The sequence below is a fragment of the Panthera leo genome, chromosome B1 (assembly GCF_018350215.1).
Source record: "Panthera leo isolate Ple1 chromosome B1, P.leo_Ple1_pat1.1, whole genome shotgun sequence".
In the NCBI taxonomy this organism is placed as follows: domain Eukaryota; kingdom Metazoa; phylum Chordata; class Mammalia; order Carnivora; family Felidae; genus Panthera; species Panthera leo.
In genome coordinates this window covers 63,283,868-63,304,764 of record NC_056682.1, presented here as the reverse complement: position 1 = coordinate 63,304,764, position 20,897 = coordinate 63,283,868, and the positions used below count along the sequence as shown (strand labels likewise).

At 38.3% G+C, this 20,897-nt stretch overlaps 1 protein-coding gene across 1 annotated transcript; it reads left to right on the top strand.

Annotated features, from left to right (window-relative positions):
* Positions 1-267: 267 nt before the first annotated feature.
* APELA (apelin receptor early endogenous ligand) lies at positions 268-20,745 on the top strand. Its single transcript, XM_042933900.1, has 3 exons — positions 268-510; positions 1,895-1,984; positions 20,537-20,745. The coding sequence occupies exons 1-2, from the start codon at positions 435-437 to the stop codon at positions 1,981-1,983; spliced, it is 165 nt and encodes a 54-aa protein (XP_042789834.1). The 5' UTR covers positions 268-434; the 3' UTR covers position 1,984; positions 20,537-20,745.
* Positions 20,746-20,897: the final 152 nt, after the last annotated feature.

The following is a 20,897-nucleotide window of genomic DNA, read 5'->3' as shown; positions in this document are numbered from 1 at the left end:
ACCAATATGGGCAATGCAAAGTTTAAACAGATGCAAATGGTGAGGGGTGGCGGCAAAGCCTTGCCTTGTTTTACATATTTCTCCACATCCAGATCGAAGTCAGTCTCTCCTAGGAACTTCCACGGCGGACTTCCACTAAATTACAGCACGCTTGAATGGTTTATTTCACCAATATTTGCTTATGGAAATAAAGGGGAGTGACGGGGGAGGGGGAAGGAGAGGAGTGGAGGAGGGGTTTGAGACCGAGGGAGGCTCGACCACAGCACCAGTAACCTTGTCTGATGTGATCATTAACCTTTCTGGAAAATGCAGCTGGCAGTTCTCTGAGGCTCGTCATTAGAATGTGAGGAAAGCCACACAGATATTGCCCAGACTATTCAAAGATTGTTTGGTTTACACTGAGAGCTATTGCTCCGCTTCCGTGCGGCAGAAAAATGAGGTTGCAACAATTCTTTTGTGTATTTTTTATTTTTGTGATGAGTCTTCTTCTTATCAACGGACAGAGACCAGGTAGGACTTTGGTACATTTGTACCGAGTAACTTGTTTATGCCTCTTTGGGTTCGTGGGTCTGAGCATGATTACGTCCTGTTGAAAATCCCTTAGGTGTGCTTAGAGGTATTGGGGGTAAATGGGTTGGTTGGCTTTCGGAAGTATGTCATCTATCCTTTTAGATAATACTATTATGTGTATATTTTTAAAAGTTGATGGATTTTAAAATGATGATAAATATTTTGCCACTGTTTTTCTAAATTCAGGGAAAATTGATTCCTAAGTTATTTTAGATATGTTGTCCTTACAAGTAAAAAGAAATAGAACCGTTTGTTCTATTGATGACAGAGGTTAACAAACTTACAGATTTTTGGGTAAAATACAAACTCCAAAGGAGTTTATTGGAAGAACATATTGCTGACTAGAGTGGGGCATTGTTAACAACTTGATTTAACAACATGAACACCATGTGACAAAATACAGATAAAATCTTATAACAGGTTATTATAGCTTTTATTTTTGGTTATATAATTCGATGTCTCGCTTAAAAAATAAAAGTTTTAGTATTATTGTGCTTATAGAGCCAAAAAAGTGAAAAATATTTATGGTCAAGGTAATATTAATTTACTTGACACATTTTTCAAAGATAGTATCTGTTGTGGTTTTAACCAACAGGAATTTAGTAAGTAGAGTTATTCTAATGTGCTTTTACTTCAAAACCAAATATCTAAGATTTCAAAGCACTGACATGTGTAAAAAAAAAAAAAAAAAAAAGTTTTCTTATTCAGGAAAGAGCAAACCCAAATTTAAATAGAAAGGTGGTAATATCCATTCCAAATATGTTAGATTGTTTGGGTGGTAATGTAGTTCTCCATTTAGAGCAGACAATGGTGCATAACTGGTTAAAAATTCAGTCTCTGCCTTTTAGTTAAACAGAAGTTTGATCACTGAGGTTATTTCGGATGACGTCCCCTGGTTTGCCCTTTTACATAAATAAGAGAAAATTTCCAAATCAGCAATTCAGAAAGCAGTTGACCCCTTCTTCCAATTTATAGCAATTGCTAATCAAACTGTTAACCACAGAATACCTTGGACAATGTTCTTGTAAAATACCTGTGATTAACTCACTACATAAGATGAAAGATCCAGAAGCATTTAGGAAGAAGTCCTGTAGAAGGAGGAGGTCATGACTGCTACATCCTGCTATTAACATGAACTGTTAGGAAAATGCTTTTGGTTTTTGCATCACGTTAATTTGTACGTCACAATCACATCGGAACAAGTAGCAAATACTCACAATTTAGTTTGGATCCAAAATATTCCCTTACGTTCTCCAGATTAAATAACAGTTCATTTTCTGAAAAATGCTCCTAATATTTCCTTTTTTCTTCCCCCCCCCCTCAGCTAATTTGGCGTTGAGAAGAAAATTGCATAGACACAACTGCCTTCAGAGGAGATGTATGCCACTCCATTCACGGGTGCCCTTCCCCTGAGGTATTTCTGATAGGAAAGTGTTTTACTGAATTTAGGCAATGTTCCAGATGAGATATATCAAAGAAAGTTTATTTATATTTTGTAATATGTGATAATACTTTTAAGGTGATATCAGTTCGAGGGATGCATACTAACAAATGAAACAGTGAATAATATTGTAGGGAAATCTTGATAATTTTTGATTCTGAGAGATAGTTGTATGGGTATTAATACTACTGTTTGTGTTTAACACTTTCATAATTAAAAAATCACATACCAGGAAAACATAATTTTGAGAGTATCTTTAAACATGTGTTTTGAAAAACACTGAATGTTCTCCAGAACAAGCACATTTCCCACCAAGACCACTGAATCCTTGAAAGCATTTGGACATATTTGTCCAACGACACCATGCAAATGACATCCTATCCTTGATACTCTAATAATGTATTAAAATAGTTTATTTTTCTTGACAATATATCTTTTAATGCATAAAATCAATTTAATATTAATAGCATGGCAGTTTTCCAGTCTTACTCATAGAATTGGTCTTGATAGTTGTTGCATCTTTAAGGATAAATTCTGAATAGAATTTTGCTCCTCTCCCCTCTTTTTTTTTTCCACATTCACTGAAAGGCCAGTGATATTCTACCACCACCACCACCATTAACACTGCTTGAATCAATTAACTTCAAACACTGCCCAAGTTTGTATTTCTTCATACTAGAAAATAAATGACTTGGCGTTGTAATTATTTTAAGCTCTTTAATTCTTGTAAAACATCTCATCTTTGAAAAAAATGCCGTAGAAATATCCCTCAGCTGGTTAACATACACAGGCAATTGTTAAATTAGCTTATTCAGTTGGTCTGTAGACTGTAGTGTTTATGGCACTATTCATTCATTCAGAGGAAAGAATGGTTGCCATGCCTATTGTTTAATACATGCTTTTCAGACCTGGTGAACGTCCTGTAGTAACACAGTAAATGAAGGAAGAGCAATTCAGTAATCACTTGTCAAGCAGACTAAGACAAAAAGCCAAATTCTCTACACCTGTATCTGTAACAAATGAACCTTTGCTATCAAAATATGAAAAATAGCTTTGGTGGAGAAATCCAGAAAGATACAGTAAGAAATTCCCGAGAAGCCAATTAATAGGGACTAAAACATGCTTTAAAAGGATTTTCTATGCTAACAAATCCTTTGGCGTGTGTCACTAATGCATTTCAGTCTCATATACAAATAGTGGTAAAATCTGTGCTTAGGAGTGGAGAAGTTCAAGACTTTCCCAGTACTCCCCCACAAATAACAAAGAGGAGAGGAGGAGGTTCACAGTAGCAAGAGAATTCCTGCATATATAGGGAAAGATACCTTGCATAACGCAAATAAAAGCCCTCAGTTAGCCACAGGTTGTATCAGCTTTCTCCACAAACCACCTGCCATAAAAGCCAGGGTTGCAAGTAAACAAGATAGAGTAATGAAATTTGAATTCTCAAAGTTAAGGAAAATTTTGATCTATAAACCAAATTTATAAACCAAAGGGAAATTTAAATACAAGCCACGTAAACCATTTACTAACAGCAATCCTTTACAAAATTTGGCTGATAGCTGTAAAGAACTGCTTAGGTTACGGCATCCATTTTGTCCGTGTTTAGACTAGTCCTACATTCCAGTTACATGTTCTTTGAAGAATGTATAAAACTCCCATTTTTTAATCCAGAGATAGCGTAAGAGCCAATGCAGGATAAATATTAAGATAATTTTTCAAGATCTTGCTTAATGAGTACTATAATAATGGGGTGCCTGGGCGGCTCAGTCGGTTGAGCGTCCGAATTCGGCTCAGGTCATGATCTCACGGTTTGTGGGTTCGAGCCCTGCGTTGGGCTCTGTGCTGACAGATCGGAGCATGGAGCCTGCTTCGGATTCTGTGTCTCATTCTCTCTCTGCCTCTCCCCAACTTGTGCCCTGTCTCTTTCTGTCTCTTAAAAATAAACAAAAATGTAAAAAAAAAAAAAAAAAAAAAAAAAACTTTAAAAAATGAGTGCTATTATAACAAATGCTACCTTCAAATATGAAAGCATTGTTCTCATTGTCCTAAAGTTTGCATATTTTTTACTATGTCCTGCAACACAACTTGAGAACCAAGTAAATCACTATAGACTTAAGTAGCAGAACTTTAAGGCAGAACCTCCCTTTTATTTATCCCCCTCTGTTTTCTGCATGTGTTGTTTATTATTTCTTTATTTACTTACTATTTTTTATATTTTGTGTAAGCTCTATGCCCAACGTGGGGCTTGAATTCACGACCCCGAGATCAAGAGTTGCCTGCTCTACTGACTGAGCCAGCCAGGCGTCCCCGTTTTCTGTATGTTTTAGATAAAAATCACACATTTGATTTGATTCAGTTAGGGACATATACGACTGTAAAAGGATAGGTAAAGTAAGCAGTTAACTTTGGAAATTTTCCAGATTAACCTTTTAAAGTAGTTTAGACTTTTAGCTCCTATAATCGGAATGCACTATTATTATCTTTACTTTGTCAATTTCACCAGCTCCTGGAGTCCTCTCAGTGATCCTCAGTGACATTTCATAACTAGCACAATTGAGTAATTAAATTTTTTTAATGTTTTATTATTTAATTTTTTTTTTTAAGTTTATTTATTTTTGGGACAGAGAGAGACAGAGCATGAACGGGGGAGGGTCAGAGAGAGAAGGAGATACAGAATCTGAAACAGGCTCCAGGCTCCGAGCTGTCAGCACAGAGCCCGACGCGGGGCTTGAACTCACAGACCGCGAGATCATGACCTGAGCCGAAGTCGGCTGCTCAACCCACTGAGCCACCCAGGCGCCCCTATTATTTAATTTTTGAGAGAGAGAGACAAACAGACCATGAGCAGGGGAGGGACAGAGAGAGACACACACACACAGAATCCGAAGCAGGTTCCAGGCTCTGAGCTGTCAGCACAGGGCCCGATGCAGGGGTCGAACCCACAAACTGAGATCATGACCTGAGCCAAAGTCAGATGCTTAACCGACTGAGCCACCTAGGCGCCCCCAATTGAGTTAATTAAATAGAAAAATCTGTGCTGTGTAAAATTCATTCTCTTGAGAATTATTTTTTCTTGCTGAAGTATGTTGGCATCACATTCAGTCCTAAGTGAATCAGAGTTGAGGAAAACAAGAGAAAGGGTGTCAGGAAATCAACTTTGCAGGTTAATGTGAGAGCTTTAGAGTGGAAAATGAGGTAGGTAGGACCTTTAGATTCTAACGATTTTCCTCTTCCAAGCATAAAATCTACATACATACATACTCTAGCTTTTTTTTTTTTTTTTAAAGTAATCCCTGGGAGCCTGGTTGGCTCAGTCAGTTAAGCGACTTGGTTTCAGCTCAGGTTGTGATCTCATGGTTCCTGAGTTCGAGCCCCACATCCGCCTATGTTCTGGCAGCATGGAACCTGTTTGGGTTTCTCTCTTTCTCTCTCTCTCTGTTCCTCCCCCACTCAGTCTGTCTCTCTTTCTGTCTCTCTCTCTCAAAATAAATAAATAAACTTTTAAAAAAATAATAATAATCTCTAGCCCAACATGGGGCTCAAACTCACAACCCCAAGATCAAGAGTTAGATGCTCCACTGAGCCAGCGAGGTGCTCCTATCTAGCTTTTTAGTAATAATTGTGACATGTGTTCATGGTGTAAAATCTTTTCCTAACAGTATGAAAGAATGTAAAGTCAGAGGTGAGTCTCCCAGTCATTTCTCAGAGGCAATGGCTATGAAAAGGTTTTGGTAAAGGTACATTTTAAAAATATTTATTTATTTATTTTGAGAGAGAGAGAAAACGCAAGCAGGGGAGGGACAAAGAGAGAGAGGGAGAGAGAGAATCCCAAACAGATAGGGAGAAAGAGAATCTGCGCTGACAGCACAGAGCCTGACGGGGGTCTTGATCTCATGAACTGTGAGATCATGACCTGAGCCGAGATCAACAGTCAGACACTTAACCGACTGAGCCACCCAGGCACCCTGGTAAAGGTACATTCTAATACATTATTTTAAGTTGAGACAAGCTAATACTCTCGTATCACTCTTGGTGACCATTCAAAATGTTAAGTACTTCTAGTTCTCCATTTCCTGCCTTATTCTTACCCCCTCAAAGTTACGGGCTTCTGACTCCTTTGACCAAATCTCTAGCCGTGCCTGCCAACTCTTTCTGCAATTGTCCTGTTTATTGTCTTGGCCCTCCTCACTCCGTGCTGCCTCTTGGGCTGAACTGAAAGCCAACTCTCTTCAGCACAGAATCTCTACTTTTGTGGAGCACTTTATCTACAATGTTAGCAAGACTTGCTGGGAAAAGCTTCCTTTTTTTAAGTTTTCAACTTAATTTTCTTAGTAATGCGTACACCCAACTTGGGGCTTAAACTCACGACCCCAAGATCAAGAGTCACTCTTCCAACTGAGCCAGCCAGGCGCCCCTGGGAAAAACTCTTCAGCTTACTCTTAGGTACCTCTGACTCCCGTTCAGCTCTATTTAAACCTCTAGTTTCCTTGAACTTCTTAACCTTTTCCAACTAACAACAAGAGATTCCTCTTCCCAGAGAAAATCAGACTCTGCCCTCAAGCTACAAACATTTACATCTGCTATACTTCTATCTTCCCTTTGGAGTCTTTTATTAAGAGGTTCCTCTCCTGGGTATGCTTAATCTCTCTACATCTCAAGAAACTGATCTAACCGTTACTCGCTTTCTACAGATTGTTCAATATATCAAAGCTGATCTATTTCACCTTTTAAAATGAGGAAAACAGGTGCACCACTGACTCCATGGTGGTCTTTAGTGACTAGCCCATGTTCTTCTCTACATAGCCAAATTTCTTAAAAAGGTGGCTATTTCCTTTCCTCCCATCTACTTCAATACAGTGCTCCCACTACATTCAGGGAAAGATCCCCAGTGACTTTCTTTTCAATCCAGTGAACACATTTTGGTCTGGTCTCAGCTATCTTGCTATAGGTCAAATAGTGAATGGATTTTCCCTGGTTTCAATGCTCCTTTTTGATTATTAATCTCTGAAACAAATCACTATTCCTTTCAGGACGTGTATAGGGTGTCCAGTTGCCTACTTGGAATCACCTTAGCTGTTCTAAGTCACTTCAAGTTCATGTCTGCAGTGCATTTGCAAATCTCTAGCATGGCTTCTGCACAGCTTATCACTGTAACTCAGTTCTCTGTTCCAATATCATGGTTGTCATCAAGAAGAACTTCCCTGATCCTTTATTTTAAAGAGCAATACCAAAGTAAACTCTGATTATAAAAAAGCAGTACCTCATTCTACCCAAGATACTTCTATTTCCCTTTTCCTGGTTTGTTTCACTCCGTAACACCTAGTGCCATCTGACATAACATATATTTACCTTGTTATTGTTTAGTTAGTATCTGACTCTCTTCATTAGAACGTAATTTCCATAAAAAACAGGGACTTTGTTTTGATCACAGCTATATGCCCAGTGATTCTAATAAGCTCCACAGAAATATCTGATGAATGAATGCATACTTAAAAGTAAACTCTTCAATTCTTCCCACTCAGATATTTCTCCTGTGTTCTGAGAATTTGGAGAATTGTAGAGCTATCATATATTAGATGTTTGTTATGTATCAAGCACTGTGCTATGAAATACACAATTTACAGTCTCACTGTAGATTTTTGAGCTGGTGCCCTATATTCAGTTCTATTTGGTTTCCCAGGTCAGTCATTTCTACCTTGAAATATTTTTAAAAATCTGCTCCCTCCTTTTCATCTCTGTTACCATTATCTTAGTACCTGTTACGTCTATCCAGCATGACTTCAACTCCTTAACTAATCACTGCTCCAGTTCTGATTCTGGAACATCCATTTTTTCTTTTATCACCTGATCTTTCTAAAGTGTAAATCCCATCATGTCACATCTTGATTAAAATTCTTAACTATCCCTGTAGCCTTCAGGATGGTGAGAACTCCCATAGTTTAACAAACAACACTTTACAAAATATACCTCTCCAGCATCATCTGTCATCTCCTCTCTCCTTCCCTCTTCTAAAGGGGATAAGAAAGAATCAAGACTGGCTTGCATGGATTCAAGCTCTGGCCACAAGCTCGTTCAGTGGTCATTGGTAAGTCACTTGTCCCCTCTAAGCCTCCCTCCACTTCCAGACATTTAAGATGGAGCTAGTAATGGTATTAACTTTGCCCTACCATACCTCGCACATGGTAACTGCTAAATCGACAGTAGCTAGAGTTACTATTATTATTATTTTAATGTTTATTTATTTTTGAGAAAGAGAGAGAGCGCAAGGGAGGGAGGGGCAGAGACACAGGGAGACAGAAGATCCGAAGCAGGCTCTGTGCTAACAGAGAGCCTGATGCAAATCTCCAGCTCACAAACCAAACCGAGAGATCATGACCTGAACTGTTCAGATGCATAATTGACTGAGCCACCCAGGTGCCCCTAGAATTATTATTATTAACGTTACTTTAAAATTAGTCTGTTCTTCACCTCTTGGTGAACTCTCAAGGTATACGTCTGCCTGCAATGGCCTTTCTTTACTCTTTTACTCGCTAATTTTTTTTTAAGATTTATTTATTTAAATAATCTCTACCCTCAATGTGGGGCTCAAACTCACAGCCCTGAGATCAAGATTTGCATGCTCTACTAAGCCAGCCAGGCACCCCTTTTCTTCACTATTCATCCTTCAAGAAACCTTTCCTGAGTGTAATACAAATTGTATTAGATGTCTACATTTTGCTCTCAGCCTATTTGAGTAATTCTGTCAAAGTACTTGACTCACCGCACCTTGTTAACTGGCAGACCCCTCCCTTCCTTCCTCCACATGGTGTAAATTCCCTGAAGGCAGAATGTGGGTGTTCTGACGTTGTTAAATTAACATTTGTTAAAGTGGAGCACCTAGTACAGAACAATGAGCCAGGTAAGCCTTAGTTCAAAAGCTGACCTAAGATAAATTGAAATAGAGATGTTTATCACTCCTGGGTCCTGGAGGAAGTACACAGCCTGCCAAGAGGGGCCACATGGGGCGGGGCGGGGCGGGGCGGGGCGGGGGTCAAGGGAGAATGCAGACCTAGAGCACATGCCTTATTATGGACTGTGGGTGGAGTGCTTTTGGGTTCCTGGGCTGGGGTCTCATTGATCAATTCAAACCAAAAAAGCAGGGGGGGTTGGATGGGGGATGGAGGTGGAGGGTGGCCCCACGAGGTTCTTATCTAAGGGGTACTTAAGATAATACAGGCCCTGGGAGGCAAGGGAGATTTGATCACAAGGGCTGTTGGGGAAGTGATATCAGAAGCTTGTATTTGCTTGTGACTCTGTGGCTGCTATCCATATGAGCCTGCAGGAGGGGCTTAAGTGTCTCTGCAAGGCCCCTTCAGGCCACTTGGCCACACAAAATGGATGCCAAGAAGCAGTACCAGGGAGTGGCTCGGTTAACCTCTCAACAGTGGGTTGTATTGATCTTTGTAACATTAGCTGATGAAAAAAGTGTCCCGAATACAGCAGGCACTCCATAAATGTTGCTAAGAGAAATGAAATGAAACTTTTAGTTATTATCTTAGCATTTAAGACTTACCTATAATGAGACCCCAACACACATTTTCAGGAAATAACTGAACAGTAACTGCCAGACTGAATTCTGATTTTCTGTCTCTGTGCTGGAAGTGTTTCTACTCCTAGGAATTGTTTCCCTCATCTCATTAAGTTCAAAACCTTCCCCCTCCCAAAGGAATCTCTTCCAAATTCCATTTTCTTTTTTTTTCTTTTAATTTTTTTTTAACGTTTGTTTATTTTTTTGAGACAGAGAGAGACAGAGCATGAACAGGGGAGGGTCAGAGAGATAGGGAGACACAGAATCTGAAACAGTCTCCAGGCTCTGAGCTGTCGGCACAGAGCCTGATGTGGGGCTGGAACTCACAGACCGCCAGATCACGACCTGAGCCGGGGTTGAACGCTCAACCAACTGAGCCACCCAGACGCCCCACAAATTCCATTTTCTTTAAAATGAGGCCCACACCCTCATCCACTTAGCTTAAAATTACCTTCCACTCTCTCAACAATTACAGCATTTTTATAAGTATTATTTTTTTTTTTCAACGTTTTTTATTTATTTTTGGGACAGAGAGAGACAGAGCATGAACGGGGGAGGGGCAGAGAGAGAGGGAGACACAGAATCGGAAACAGGCTCCAGGCTCCGAGCCATCAGCCCAGAGCCCGACGCGGGGCTCGAACTCACGGACCGCGAGATCGTGACCTGGCTGAAGTCGGACGCTTAACCGACTGCGCCACCCAGGCGCCCCTATAAGTATTATTTTTAAAGCTATCATATTCCTCTGTATTTTGCCAGATTTTTATCAGTATTGGAATGTCAGCTCCTTGAAAGGCAAGATCTGGCCCCTAAACCTTAGAGTATAAACCTTTATAATGTGTGAATGGCCCTAAATGTAGGGGATTTCTGCATGGATGATGACATATGTAAGATCTCTTACTTGAAACTAAATGAAAATCTTAAAAAAAATTTTTTTAAACCTAAATGAAATATAGAAAATTACTGTTTTCTCAGTTAATTATAGTCCATTGTCCAGAAACCATGCTCCGAGAAAATCCCTAATGTTGCTTAGTGATAAAATAAAACTTTTCTGTAAAAATCATGCCTTAATGATAATATATTAAAAAAATATAATACATATTGAACATATAAATCTAGAAACTGTAGTTATGTTATAGATGATGTATTATAATAAATATTCCCCTACCAAAATATGTATATGATAGACTAAAGCCTAATTTCAGAGTTTTTTTTTCCACTTTGGGAACCGATTTATTGTTACAAAGTGTATAATAATTATTTCTGCAGATATGTACTTAAAGTACTCTATCATGTTCAGACATCTAAAATATCTTTGTAACACATCTTTTGCCTTAATTTGTTCTCAGAGATGTATTCAATTAGTGATCTACTGATACCTGGTGAACTTTATTATTACATACCAGTAACATTTGAAAAATATTATTCTTAGATAACAGCAAGTGAGTATTTGTTGCTATTTGGGTGACGAGAAGAATAAAATCACTTACTGTTAACTGTTAACTATTGCAATACATTTCATCCTTGGATGTATTTTTTTTTTTTTACTTTTTTTTTTTTTTTTTTTTTTTTATAGTGGTGCATTGAGGCGCCTGGATGGCTCAGTTGGTTAAGTGTCCGACTCTTGATTTTGGCCCAGGTCATGATCTCATGGTTTGTGAGTTCAAGCCATTTGAGCCCAGTTGCTACAGAGGTTATGGTTTGACTTCCTGCTTTGGTTGCTGTAGAGTTTGTGGTTCAGAGTTCTATTTTAACATATGGCCATTGTCCATTTGTGTGTTCAGTCTCTCGGTTCCAAATTTATTTGATCTCCAGTTCACACCACCCAAGTGTATTACTGTCTGCCTTGCACCAGCCTCCTCATATCTACTTTTGCTTCTCTTTTATCCATTCTTCATATTATCGCTTCATACCACTCAAGATCCTTTAGCAATTTTTTTAAATAGTATTTTTTAATATTTATTTGAGAGAGAGAGAGAGAGAGAGAGAGAGAGAGCAAGTAGGGGTGGGGCAAAGACAGAGGGAGAAAGAATCTTAAGCAGGCTCCATGCTCACCACCCCATAAAAATGGACTCATACATCTTAGCAAGTACTCCCCGTTTCTCCCCAGCTTTCTAATCCCACACAGCTACTAACCTGTTTTTTCTTCTTTTTTTAAAATTTTTTTTTAACATTTATTTAGTTTTGAGAGACAGAGATAGAGCGTGGGGGATGCAGGGAGAGAGGGAGACACAGAATCTGAAGCAGGCTCCAGGCTCTGAGCTGTCAGCACAGAGCCCAACACAGAGCCTGACACGGGGCTCGAACTCACGAATTGCGAGATCATGACCTGAGCCAAAGTTGGATGCTTAACCGACTGAGCCACCCAGGCACCCCTAACCTGCTTTCATCTTACAGATTTGCTTAGTCTGGACATTTTATATACTTATATATATATATAATTTTTTCTTTTGTGATTGGCTTATTTCATTTAGCCTAATGTTTTCAAGACCCATCCATATAGTATCAGGTATCAGTACTCCATTCTTTTTTAATGATTAAATAAAATTCCATTCTATAGAAAAATCACATTTTGTTTATTTTCACTATGTGGTTATTAGGAATAATTCTGTTCTGAACATTTGTTTATAATTTTTTTTTAAGTTTGTTTATTTAGTTTGAGACAGAGCACAAGCAGGGGAGAAGCAGAGAGAGGGACGGGGAGAGAGAATCTCAAACAGGCTCTCTACTGTTAGTACAGAGCCTGCTTCAGATCCTCTGTCTCTTTCTCTCCCCCTCCCCTGCTCATGCTTTCTCTCTCTCAAAAATTAATAAACATTAAAATTGTTGTTGTTGTTTGAGAGGCACCTGGGTGGCTCAGTCAGTTAAGCATCCAACTCTTGATTTTGACTCAGGTCATGATCTCATGGTTCATGAGTCTGAGCCCCATGTTTGAGCCCCATGTTGGGCTCTGCACTTTTAATGCAGATTGGGATTCTCTGTCTCCCTCTTTCTCTGCCCCTCCCCTGTTCAAAACTATATAAAACAAGGGTGCCTGGGTGGCTCAGTGGATTAAGCGTCCAGCTCTTGGTTTCAAATCAGGTCATGATCTCACGGATGGGGAGTTCAAGCCCCATACGGGGCTCTGTGCTGACAGCACAGAACCTGCTTGGGATTCTGTCTCCCTCTCTCTTTCTTCCCCTTCCCTGCTCGCTCTCTATCTCATTCTTCCAAAAATAAATAAATAAGCATTTAAAAATAAATAAAACATTAAAAAAATTTTGTTTGAACATATGCTTTCGATTCTCTAGAGTATATACTTAAGAGTGAAATTGCTGGTTATATGGTTATTCTATGTTTAACTTATTGAAGAACTGCCAAACTGTTTTCCATAGTGGCTGCAGCATTTTGCATTTTACATTCCTACCAGGAGTATATAAGTGTTCCAATTTCTCTGCATCCTCACCAACACTTTTTATTATAACCTTCCTAGAGGTTGGTACGGTAGTCCCCCCTCGTCCACAATTTTGTTGCCCGTGGTTTCAGTTACTTGTAGTCAGCTGTGTTTCAGAAGCAGATGATCCTCCTTCTGACCTATCCTCAGGTCAACAGTTGCGTAACACGATATCCTAATGCCTACATCATTCACCACACTTCATCTCATCACGTAGACATTTTATCATCCCACGTTGCCACAAGAAAGGGTGAGTATAGTATAATTAGATATTTTGAGAGAAAGACCACATTCACATAACTTTTATTACAGCTTATTATTATAATTGTTCTCTTTTGTTACTAGTTCTTGTTAATCTCTTACTGTGCCTAATTTATAAACTAAATTTTATCACAGATATGTGTGAATAGGAAAAAACATCGTATATATAGGATTTGGTACTCACTGGGGGGTCTTGGAATGTATTCTTTGGGATAAGAGGAGAGTACTGTATCTATCTCATGGTGATTTTGGTTTGCATTTCCCTAATGACTAATGATGTTGAGAATCTTTTCATGTGCTTACTGGCCACTTGTCTATCTTTGGAGAAATGTCTCTTTAAATCCATCACCCGTTTTTCAATTGGCTTGTATTTTTTATTGTTGAGTTGTAGGAATTCTTTATATTTTGAATACAAGGCCCATATTAGAGATGTGATTTGCAATTATTTTCTTCCATTCTATGGGTTGTCTTTTCACTTTCTGGGTGTTCTCCTTGAACACAAAAATTGTTAGTTTTGTTACAATCCAGTTTGTCTATTTTTCCTTTGGTTGCTTGTACTTTAGGAATCAAATTGGCTAATCCAAGGTTACAAATATAATTTACACATATATTTTCTGTAAAAGTTATCTAGTTTTACACTTACATTTATGGCTCTCATCCCTTTATTTTTTTTTTAATTCTTATTTTTATTTATTTAAGTAAACTCTACCCCAACATGGGGCTCAAACTCACTGTTCCAAGATCAAGAGTTGCATGCTTTATGGACTGGCCCAGCCATGTGTCTCTTATGGTGCATTTTGAGTTAAATTTTATTCATAGTGTGAGGACAGGAGTTCCAGCCTCCTTTTTGTGTAGCTATCCAAATCTAGCACCATTTGTTGAAAACACTGTTCTTTTCCCCTATTTAATTATGTGGACACTGTTGTTGAAAATTAATTGTCCATAAATGCCAAGGTTTATTTTTGGACTCTGAGTTCTATTTCATTGATCTAAATGCCATTTCTTGTGCTAATACTGTACTGTCCTGATTATTGTAGTATTATGGCAAGTTTTTAAAAGGCATGTGTGAGCCCTCCAAATTTGTAGTTCTTTAAGATTTTTGGTCATGCTGATTCCCTTGAATTTCTATATGAATTTTAAGATCTGCTTGTCAATTTCTGCAAAGAGCTAGCTGGAATTTGGAATTTGCATAGGGACTGTGTTGAATCTGTTAATCAATATGGGAAATATTGCCATTTGACAATGAAGTTTTCCAATGCAAGAACATGGGGCGTATTTCCATTTAGTCAGGTTTTTTTCAGCAATGTTTTGTAGTTTTTAGAATATAGTTTTACACTTACTTAGTTTAATTTATTCCTAAGTATTTTATTCTTTTGATGCTATTGTGAATGGAATTTTAATTTTATTTTTGAATTGTTCATTGCTAATGTATAGAAATACAATTTAATTTTTGTGTATTGATCCTATCTCTTGTAAACTTAGTGAAATTATTAATTCTCATAGGTTTTTTTTTTCATTCATTCTCATAGTTTTTAGTAGATCTGCTATGTATAAGCTCATGTCATCAGCAAATAGATACTTTTACTTCTTTCTTTCTTTTTCATTTTTTTTTCTTAAGGTTTTATTTTTTTTTCATTTTTATTTTTTAATGCTTTATTTATTTTTGAGACAGAGAGAGACAGAGCATGAACGGGGGAGGGTCAGAGAGAAGGAGACACAGAATCCGAAACAGGCTCCAGGCTCTGAGCTGTCAGCACAGAGCCCGATGCGGGGCTCGAACTCACAGACCATGAGATCATGACCTGAGCCGAAGTCGGCCGCCCAACCGACTGAGCCACCCAGGCGCCCCTTAAGGTTTTATTTTTAAGTAATCTCTACACCCAACATGGGGCTTGAACTCACAACTCCGAGATCAAGAGTCACAGGCTCTACCGATTGAAGCCATCCAGGCCATCCAGGCGCCCCTACTTCTTCTTTGCTAATCTGGATGTCTTTTATTTCTTTTCCTTGCCTAATTGCCCTAATTAGAATCTCTAGTACAATGTTGTATAGAAGTGGTGAGAACAGACATCTTTGTCTTAATCCTGATTGTAGATGGAAAGCATTCATTCTTTTACCATTAAGTATGTTAACTGTGGGTCTTTGTATATGTCCTTTATTAGGTTGAAGAAGTTCCCTTTTATTCTTAGTTTGCTGAGAGTTTTTATGGTGAAGGAGGACTGTATTTGTTGAGATTATTGTGCATTTTTGTCCTTTATTCTATTGAAATCATGTGTCATATTAAATATTAAATGTTTGGAAGAAAACATATTAAATGTTTGGTAAAATTCACCAGCAAAGCCATCTGGCCTAGGGCTTTTCTTTGTGGGAAATTTTTAAAACATTGCTGATGTAATTTTTATTTGTTATAAGCCTATTCAGGTCTTTTATTTCTGGGGTGCCTGGCTGGCTCAGTCAGTAGAGCCTGTGACTCTTGATTTTGGGGTTGTAAGCTCGAGCCCCATGTTGGGTATAGAGCTTACTTAAAAAAAAATTTTTTTTTTAATTTCTTCTTGAGCAATTTTGGTAGCTTGTATCTTTCTAGGAATTTGTTCGTTTCATCTAAGATATCTAATTTTTTGGCACACAGTCGTTCAGAATATTTCCTTATAATCTTTTAAAACATTTTCTGTAATGTCAATCAATAGTAATGCTTTCTATTTCATTTCTGAGTTTAGGATTTTCAGTCTTTATTCTTGGTTAGTCTAGGTAAGGTGTATCAATTTTGTTGATCTTTTCAAGGGACAAACTTTGGGTATGTTCTTTTTCTTTATAGTTTTTCATTTATTTCTGCTCTCATCCTTACTTTTTTCTTTATTCTGCTTGCTTTACATTTCATTTGCTCTTTTTTCTAGTGTGTTAAGGTGATGAGATTTTTTTTTTTTTTTTGACAGAAAGGGAGGGCACAAGTGAGTGAGGGGCAGAAAGAGAGGGAGGGGGAGAGAGAGAGAGAAGTAGAGCTCACCCGAAGCAGGGCTTGTGTTCGCCTGAAGTGGGGCTTGAACTCACCCAAAGCGGGGCTCGTGTTCACCCAATGCGGGACGCGGAACTGTGAGATCATGACCTGAGCCAAAGTCAGATGCTTAACTAACTGAGCCACCCAAGTGCTCTGTCTTCTCTTTTCATACAGATGTTTAGTTATAAATTTCCCTCTAAGCATTACTTTAGCTACATCCCATGTTTTCATGTTCATCTCAAAGTATTTTCTTATTTCCTTTGTGATTTCTACTTTAATGGTTGTTTAGCAATGTGTTGTTTATTTCCACATATTTGTGAATTTTTCGTATTTATTTGCTATTGATTTCTAACTTCATCCTGTTGCTGAATCATCTATTTCTCCTAATTGTGTCAGTTTTTGCTTCATGTATTTTGGGGGCTCTGTTTTTTGGTGCATGTATCTTCATAATTCTTGTCTTCCTCAATTGACCCTTTTATCATTATAAAATGTCTTTGTCTCTAACAACATTTTTTGTCTTACGGTTTATTTTGTCTGACATTAGATATCTATTGCAGCTGTCTTATGGTTGCTGTTTGCCTATCTTTTTCTATCCTTTCACTTTCAACCTATTTGTGACTTTGAATCTGTGTGTCTCTGACACAGAGCATAGAGTTGGATCATGTTTGTTTGTTTTAAATTCAAGTTAGTTAACATATAATGTAGTATTGGTTTCACGAATAGAGTTTAGTCATTCATCACTTTACATATAACACCCAGGGCTCACCCAACAAACACCCTCCTTAATGCCCATCACCCCTCCAGCAACCCTCAGTTTGCCTCCCTCTTTGTTTTTATCTTATTTTTGCTTCCCTTCCCCTATGTTTATCTGTTTTGTTTCTGTTTGTTTGCTTGTTTTTTTATTCAGGCTGACAAGATCTGCCTTTTAGATGGCTTGTTTAGTAGATCCACATTTTTTTTAAGTGGGCTTCATGCCCAACATGGGACTTGAACTCAAGACCCTGAGGTCAAGAGTTGCATGCTTTACCGCCTAAGCCAGCCAGTTGCCCCAGATTCACATTTAATGTTATTGACATGATTGGATGTACAGTTGACACTTGAACAACATAGAGGTTAGTAGCACTGACCCCATGGGCAGTCAAAAATTCATGTATAACTTTTGACTCCCCCAAAACTTAACTAATAGCCTACTGTTGATGGGAAGCCTTACTGATAACATAAACAGATGATTAATGTATATTTTTCATGTTATATGTATCATCTAATGTATTTTTTTACAGTAAAATGAGGTAGAGGGAAAGATGTTACAAAGAAAATCATAAGGAAGACAAAATACATTTATAGCACCATATCAAAAAAGAATCTGTGTATAAGTGGACCTGTGCAATTAAAATCTGTGTTGTTCAAGGATCAACTATATATCTATTTTACTTTCTTAGTGGTTGCCCTAGGACTTAAATAATATATATCTGAATTTATCAGAATCTACTTCAGATTATACTAAGTCCAGTGAGATATAGAAATACCTAGATAGCTATATTCTCTCTTCCCTCTTTTAATTTCAGCATAGTTATACGTATTACATCTACATACATTACACATACAACTTTGTTAAAATTATTACTTTCTACAATTTTAGGTCTTTTAAGCCTGAGAGAAGAAAGGAGAGAAAATATCTATTTATAGAGTTGCTGTTATATTAGCCTTCTTATTTACCATTTCCAGTTCTTGTCATTAGTAGATTTTTCTGGGGTCTTAGTCTGTTCAGGCTGCTATAACAAAATACCATAGACTAGGGGCTTGTAAACAACAGAAATTTATTACTCACAGTCGTGGAGGCTGGTTCATAGATGTCCATCTTCTCACATAATGTAAGGGGCTAAGGAGCCATCTGGGTTCTACTTTATAAGGGCACCCACTAATCCCAATCATGAAGGCTCTACCCTTGTGGCTTACCTCCCAAAGGCTCCACCTCCATTACATTGGCAGTTAGGTTTCAACATATGAATTTTGGGGGCACACAAACATTGCCTTTAGAGCAGTTGAATTAGTATTGCCCCATTTGCTCTATTCCCTCAGACAATTTCTAGAGACTTTAAATTTCCAGAGACTTTTCTTTTTTTTTTTAATTAAAAAAAAAAGTTTTTTTAATGTTTATTTGTTTTTGAGAGAGAGACAGAGAGCAAGCAGGTAAGGGCAGAGAGAGAGAGAGACACACACACACAGAGTCTGAAGCAGGCTCCAGGCTCTGAGCTGTCAGCACAGAGCCTGACGTGGGGCTCGAACTCACAAACCGTCAGATCATGACCCAAGCCAAAGTCAGACACTCAACCGACTGAGCCACCCAGGTGCCCCTAGAGACTTTTCGTTTTAAAGAAAATTTTCACCAGCTAAGGTTGGTTCACTGGGAAGAAGAGCTCCTTATATTATTGTTTAAGAACCCTCAAGGTTATGCATTTCTTTTCTTTTAACTGAGCTCTACATCCAGCGTGAGGCTTGAATTCACCACCCCCGAAATCAGTAGTTGCTGGATTTACTGACTGAGCCAGCCAAGCACTTCTGATCTATGCATATTTTAAACATGGATACCTAGTGGTTAATTGCTCTCTAGAAAAGCTACACCACTGGGGCACCTGGGTGGCTCAGTTGGTTCAGCTCAGGTCATGATCTCAGTTGGTGGGTTCAAGCCCCACATCGGGCTCTGTGCTGACAGCTCAGAGCCTGGAGCCTGTTTTGGATTCTGTCTCTCTCTCTCTCTCTTTCTCTCACTCTCACTCTCTCTCTCAAAAATAAATAAACATTTAAAAAAATGGAGGGGGGCACGGGGGTGGCTCAGTTGGTTAAGCATCTCACTTTGGCTCAGGTCATGATCTCATGGTGTGAGTTTGAGCCCTGCACCAGGGTCTGTGCTGACAGCTCGGAGCCTGGAGCCTGCTTCGGAATCTGTTGTCTCCCTCTCTCTCTGTCCCTCTCCTGCTTGCACTCTGTCTCTGTATCTGTCTCTCTGTCTCTCTGTCTCTCTCTCGCAAAAATAAATAAGCATTAAAAAGAATTTTAGAAAAAGAAAAGCTACACCACCTTACATTTTCAATAGCAGGATGTGAGAATGCTTATTCCCCACACTTTTGCCAACACTGGGTGTTATTAATGTTTTTAATCTTTGCTAATCTGATAAGCAAAATACCCATCTTATTTTTATGTTCAAAATTTAGGCAGTCTGCAGTGATTTCTAGAAGAAGCATACGTGCATCTTTTCACTGCTGAATTATTTTTGCCATCCCATCATGACGGTCAGGAAAGGGAAATGTTAAGTAGATGGAAGCTTCCAAAAATGAAGCAAAGGGCTGCCTTCATGTCTTCGGGAGGGAGACAAAACAAATTGCTTAGGAAACCTTGATACCAGTGATTTGTCTTCTTGTAAAAGATCCATTTTCTCTTAAAAAAAAAAAAAAAAAGTTAATATGTTGCTCTACCATATAGTTAAAACTTATTGCTAAGTACTAATTATTAAATAGTTTCACAACATTAAAGGATTCCTAGGGACCATTTTATTTGTTAAAATACCTCAAATTAAGATATTGGTTCTGGGGGCGCCTGGCTGGTTCAGTTGGTGGAGCGTGTGACTCTTGGTCTTGGGGTTGTGAGTTCAAGCCCCAGGTGGGGCGTGGAGCCTACTTGATAAAAGATATTGGCTCTGGTATGTTTTTGTTGACCTCCAAATTAAACTATCTTAGCCGGTATAAATATCAGGAATCAAAATCCAAAAATATTAAGAAAATTGAGCAAATAGGTGAAAAATAATTTAGTGAAAAAAATCTCTTTAATAACATGAATTCAGGCCTTTGAAGAAATATGGGTGCTATTTTCATATTGAAAGGTAAGAAAATACAAAGTTGCTTTCAGCACTGAAAAACCTTGGTAAGTTTTTAAAACTCATTATCTATTAAAAAAATTAAGCATGGGTAAATTAGTCTGCTGGATAGCATTTCTTTTTTTTTTTTTAATTTTTTTTTCAACGTTTTTTATTTATTTTTGGGACAGAGAGACAGAGCATGAACGGGGGAGGGGCAGAGAGAGAGGGAGACTCAGAATCGGAAACAGGCTCCAGGCTCCGAGCCATCAGCCCAGAGCTCGACGCGGGGCTCGAACTCACGGACCGCGAGATCGTGACCTGGCTGAAGTCGGAGGCTTAACCGACTGCGCCACCCAGGCGCCCCTGGATAGCATTTTTTTTTATAATGTGTTTCTTTCTTGTTTGTCTCCCCGATATAGATCTTAAGCTAACTTCACCTGATCTGCCAGAAGAGGAGTGAATAAAAGATACCCACCCACACCATCGTGTGATTGCTTAGAAGTTCCTGTACAAAAAGGAATCATTTGAAAGCACCCTGCGATGGTTTCTTAGTTTTACAGGATTCTCTTTTTCCTGGTTTCTCTTTAGAGGGGAAAATAATATAAATTCAAAAACAATTCCAATCCGAAGCACAGTTATTTGCTTATATAACAAAATCTCTCATCTTTTTCTGTATATTACTATTCTTAGATGAGTTAAAAAGAAATATACTTTTTAATGTCTTAGAACTCTGTAATAATAAAAAGTACAAGAATTAAAATTTTTCTTTCATAGTCCTAT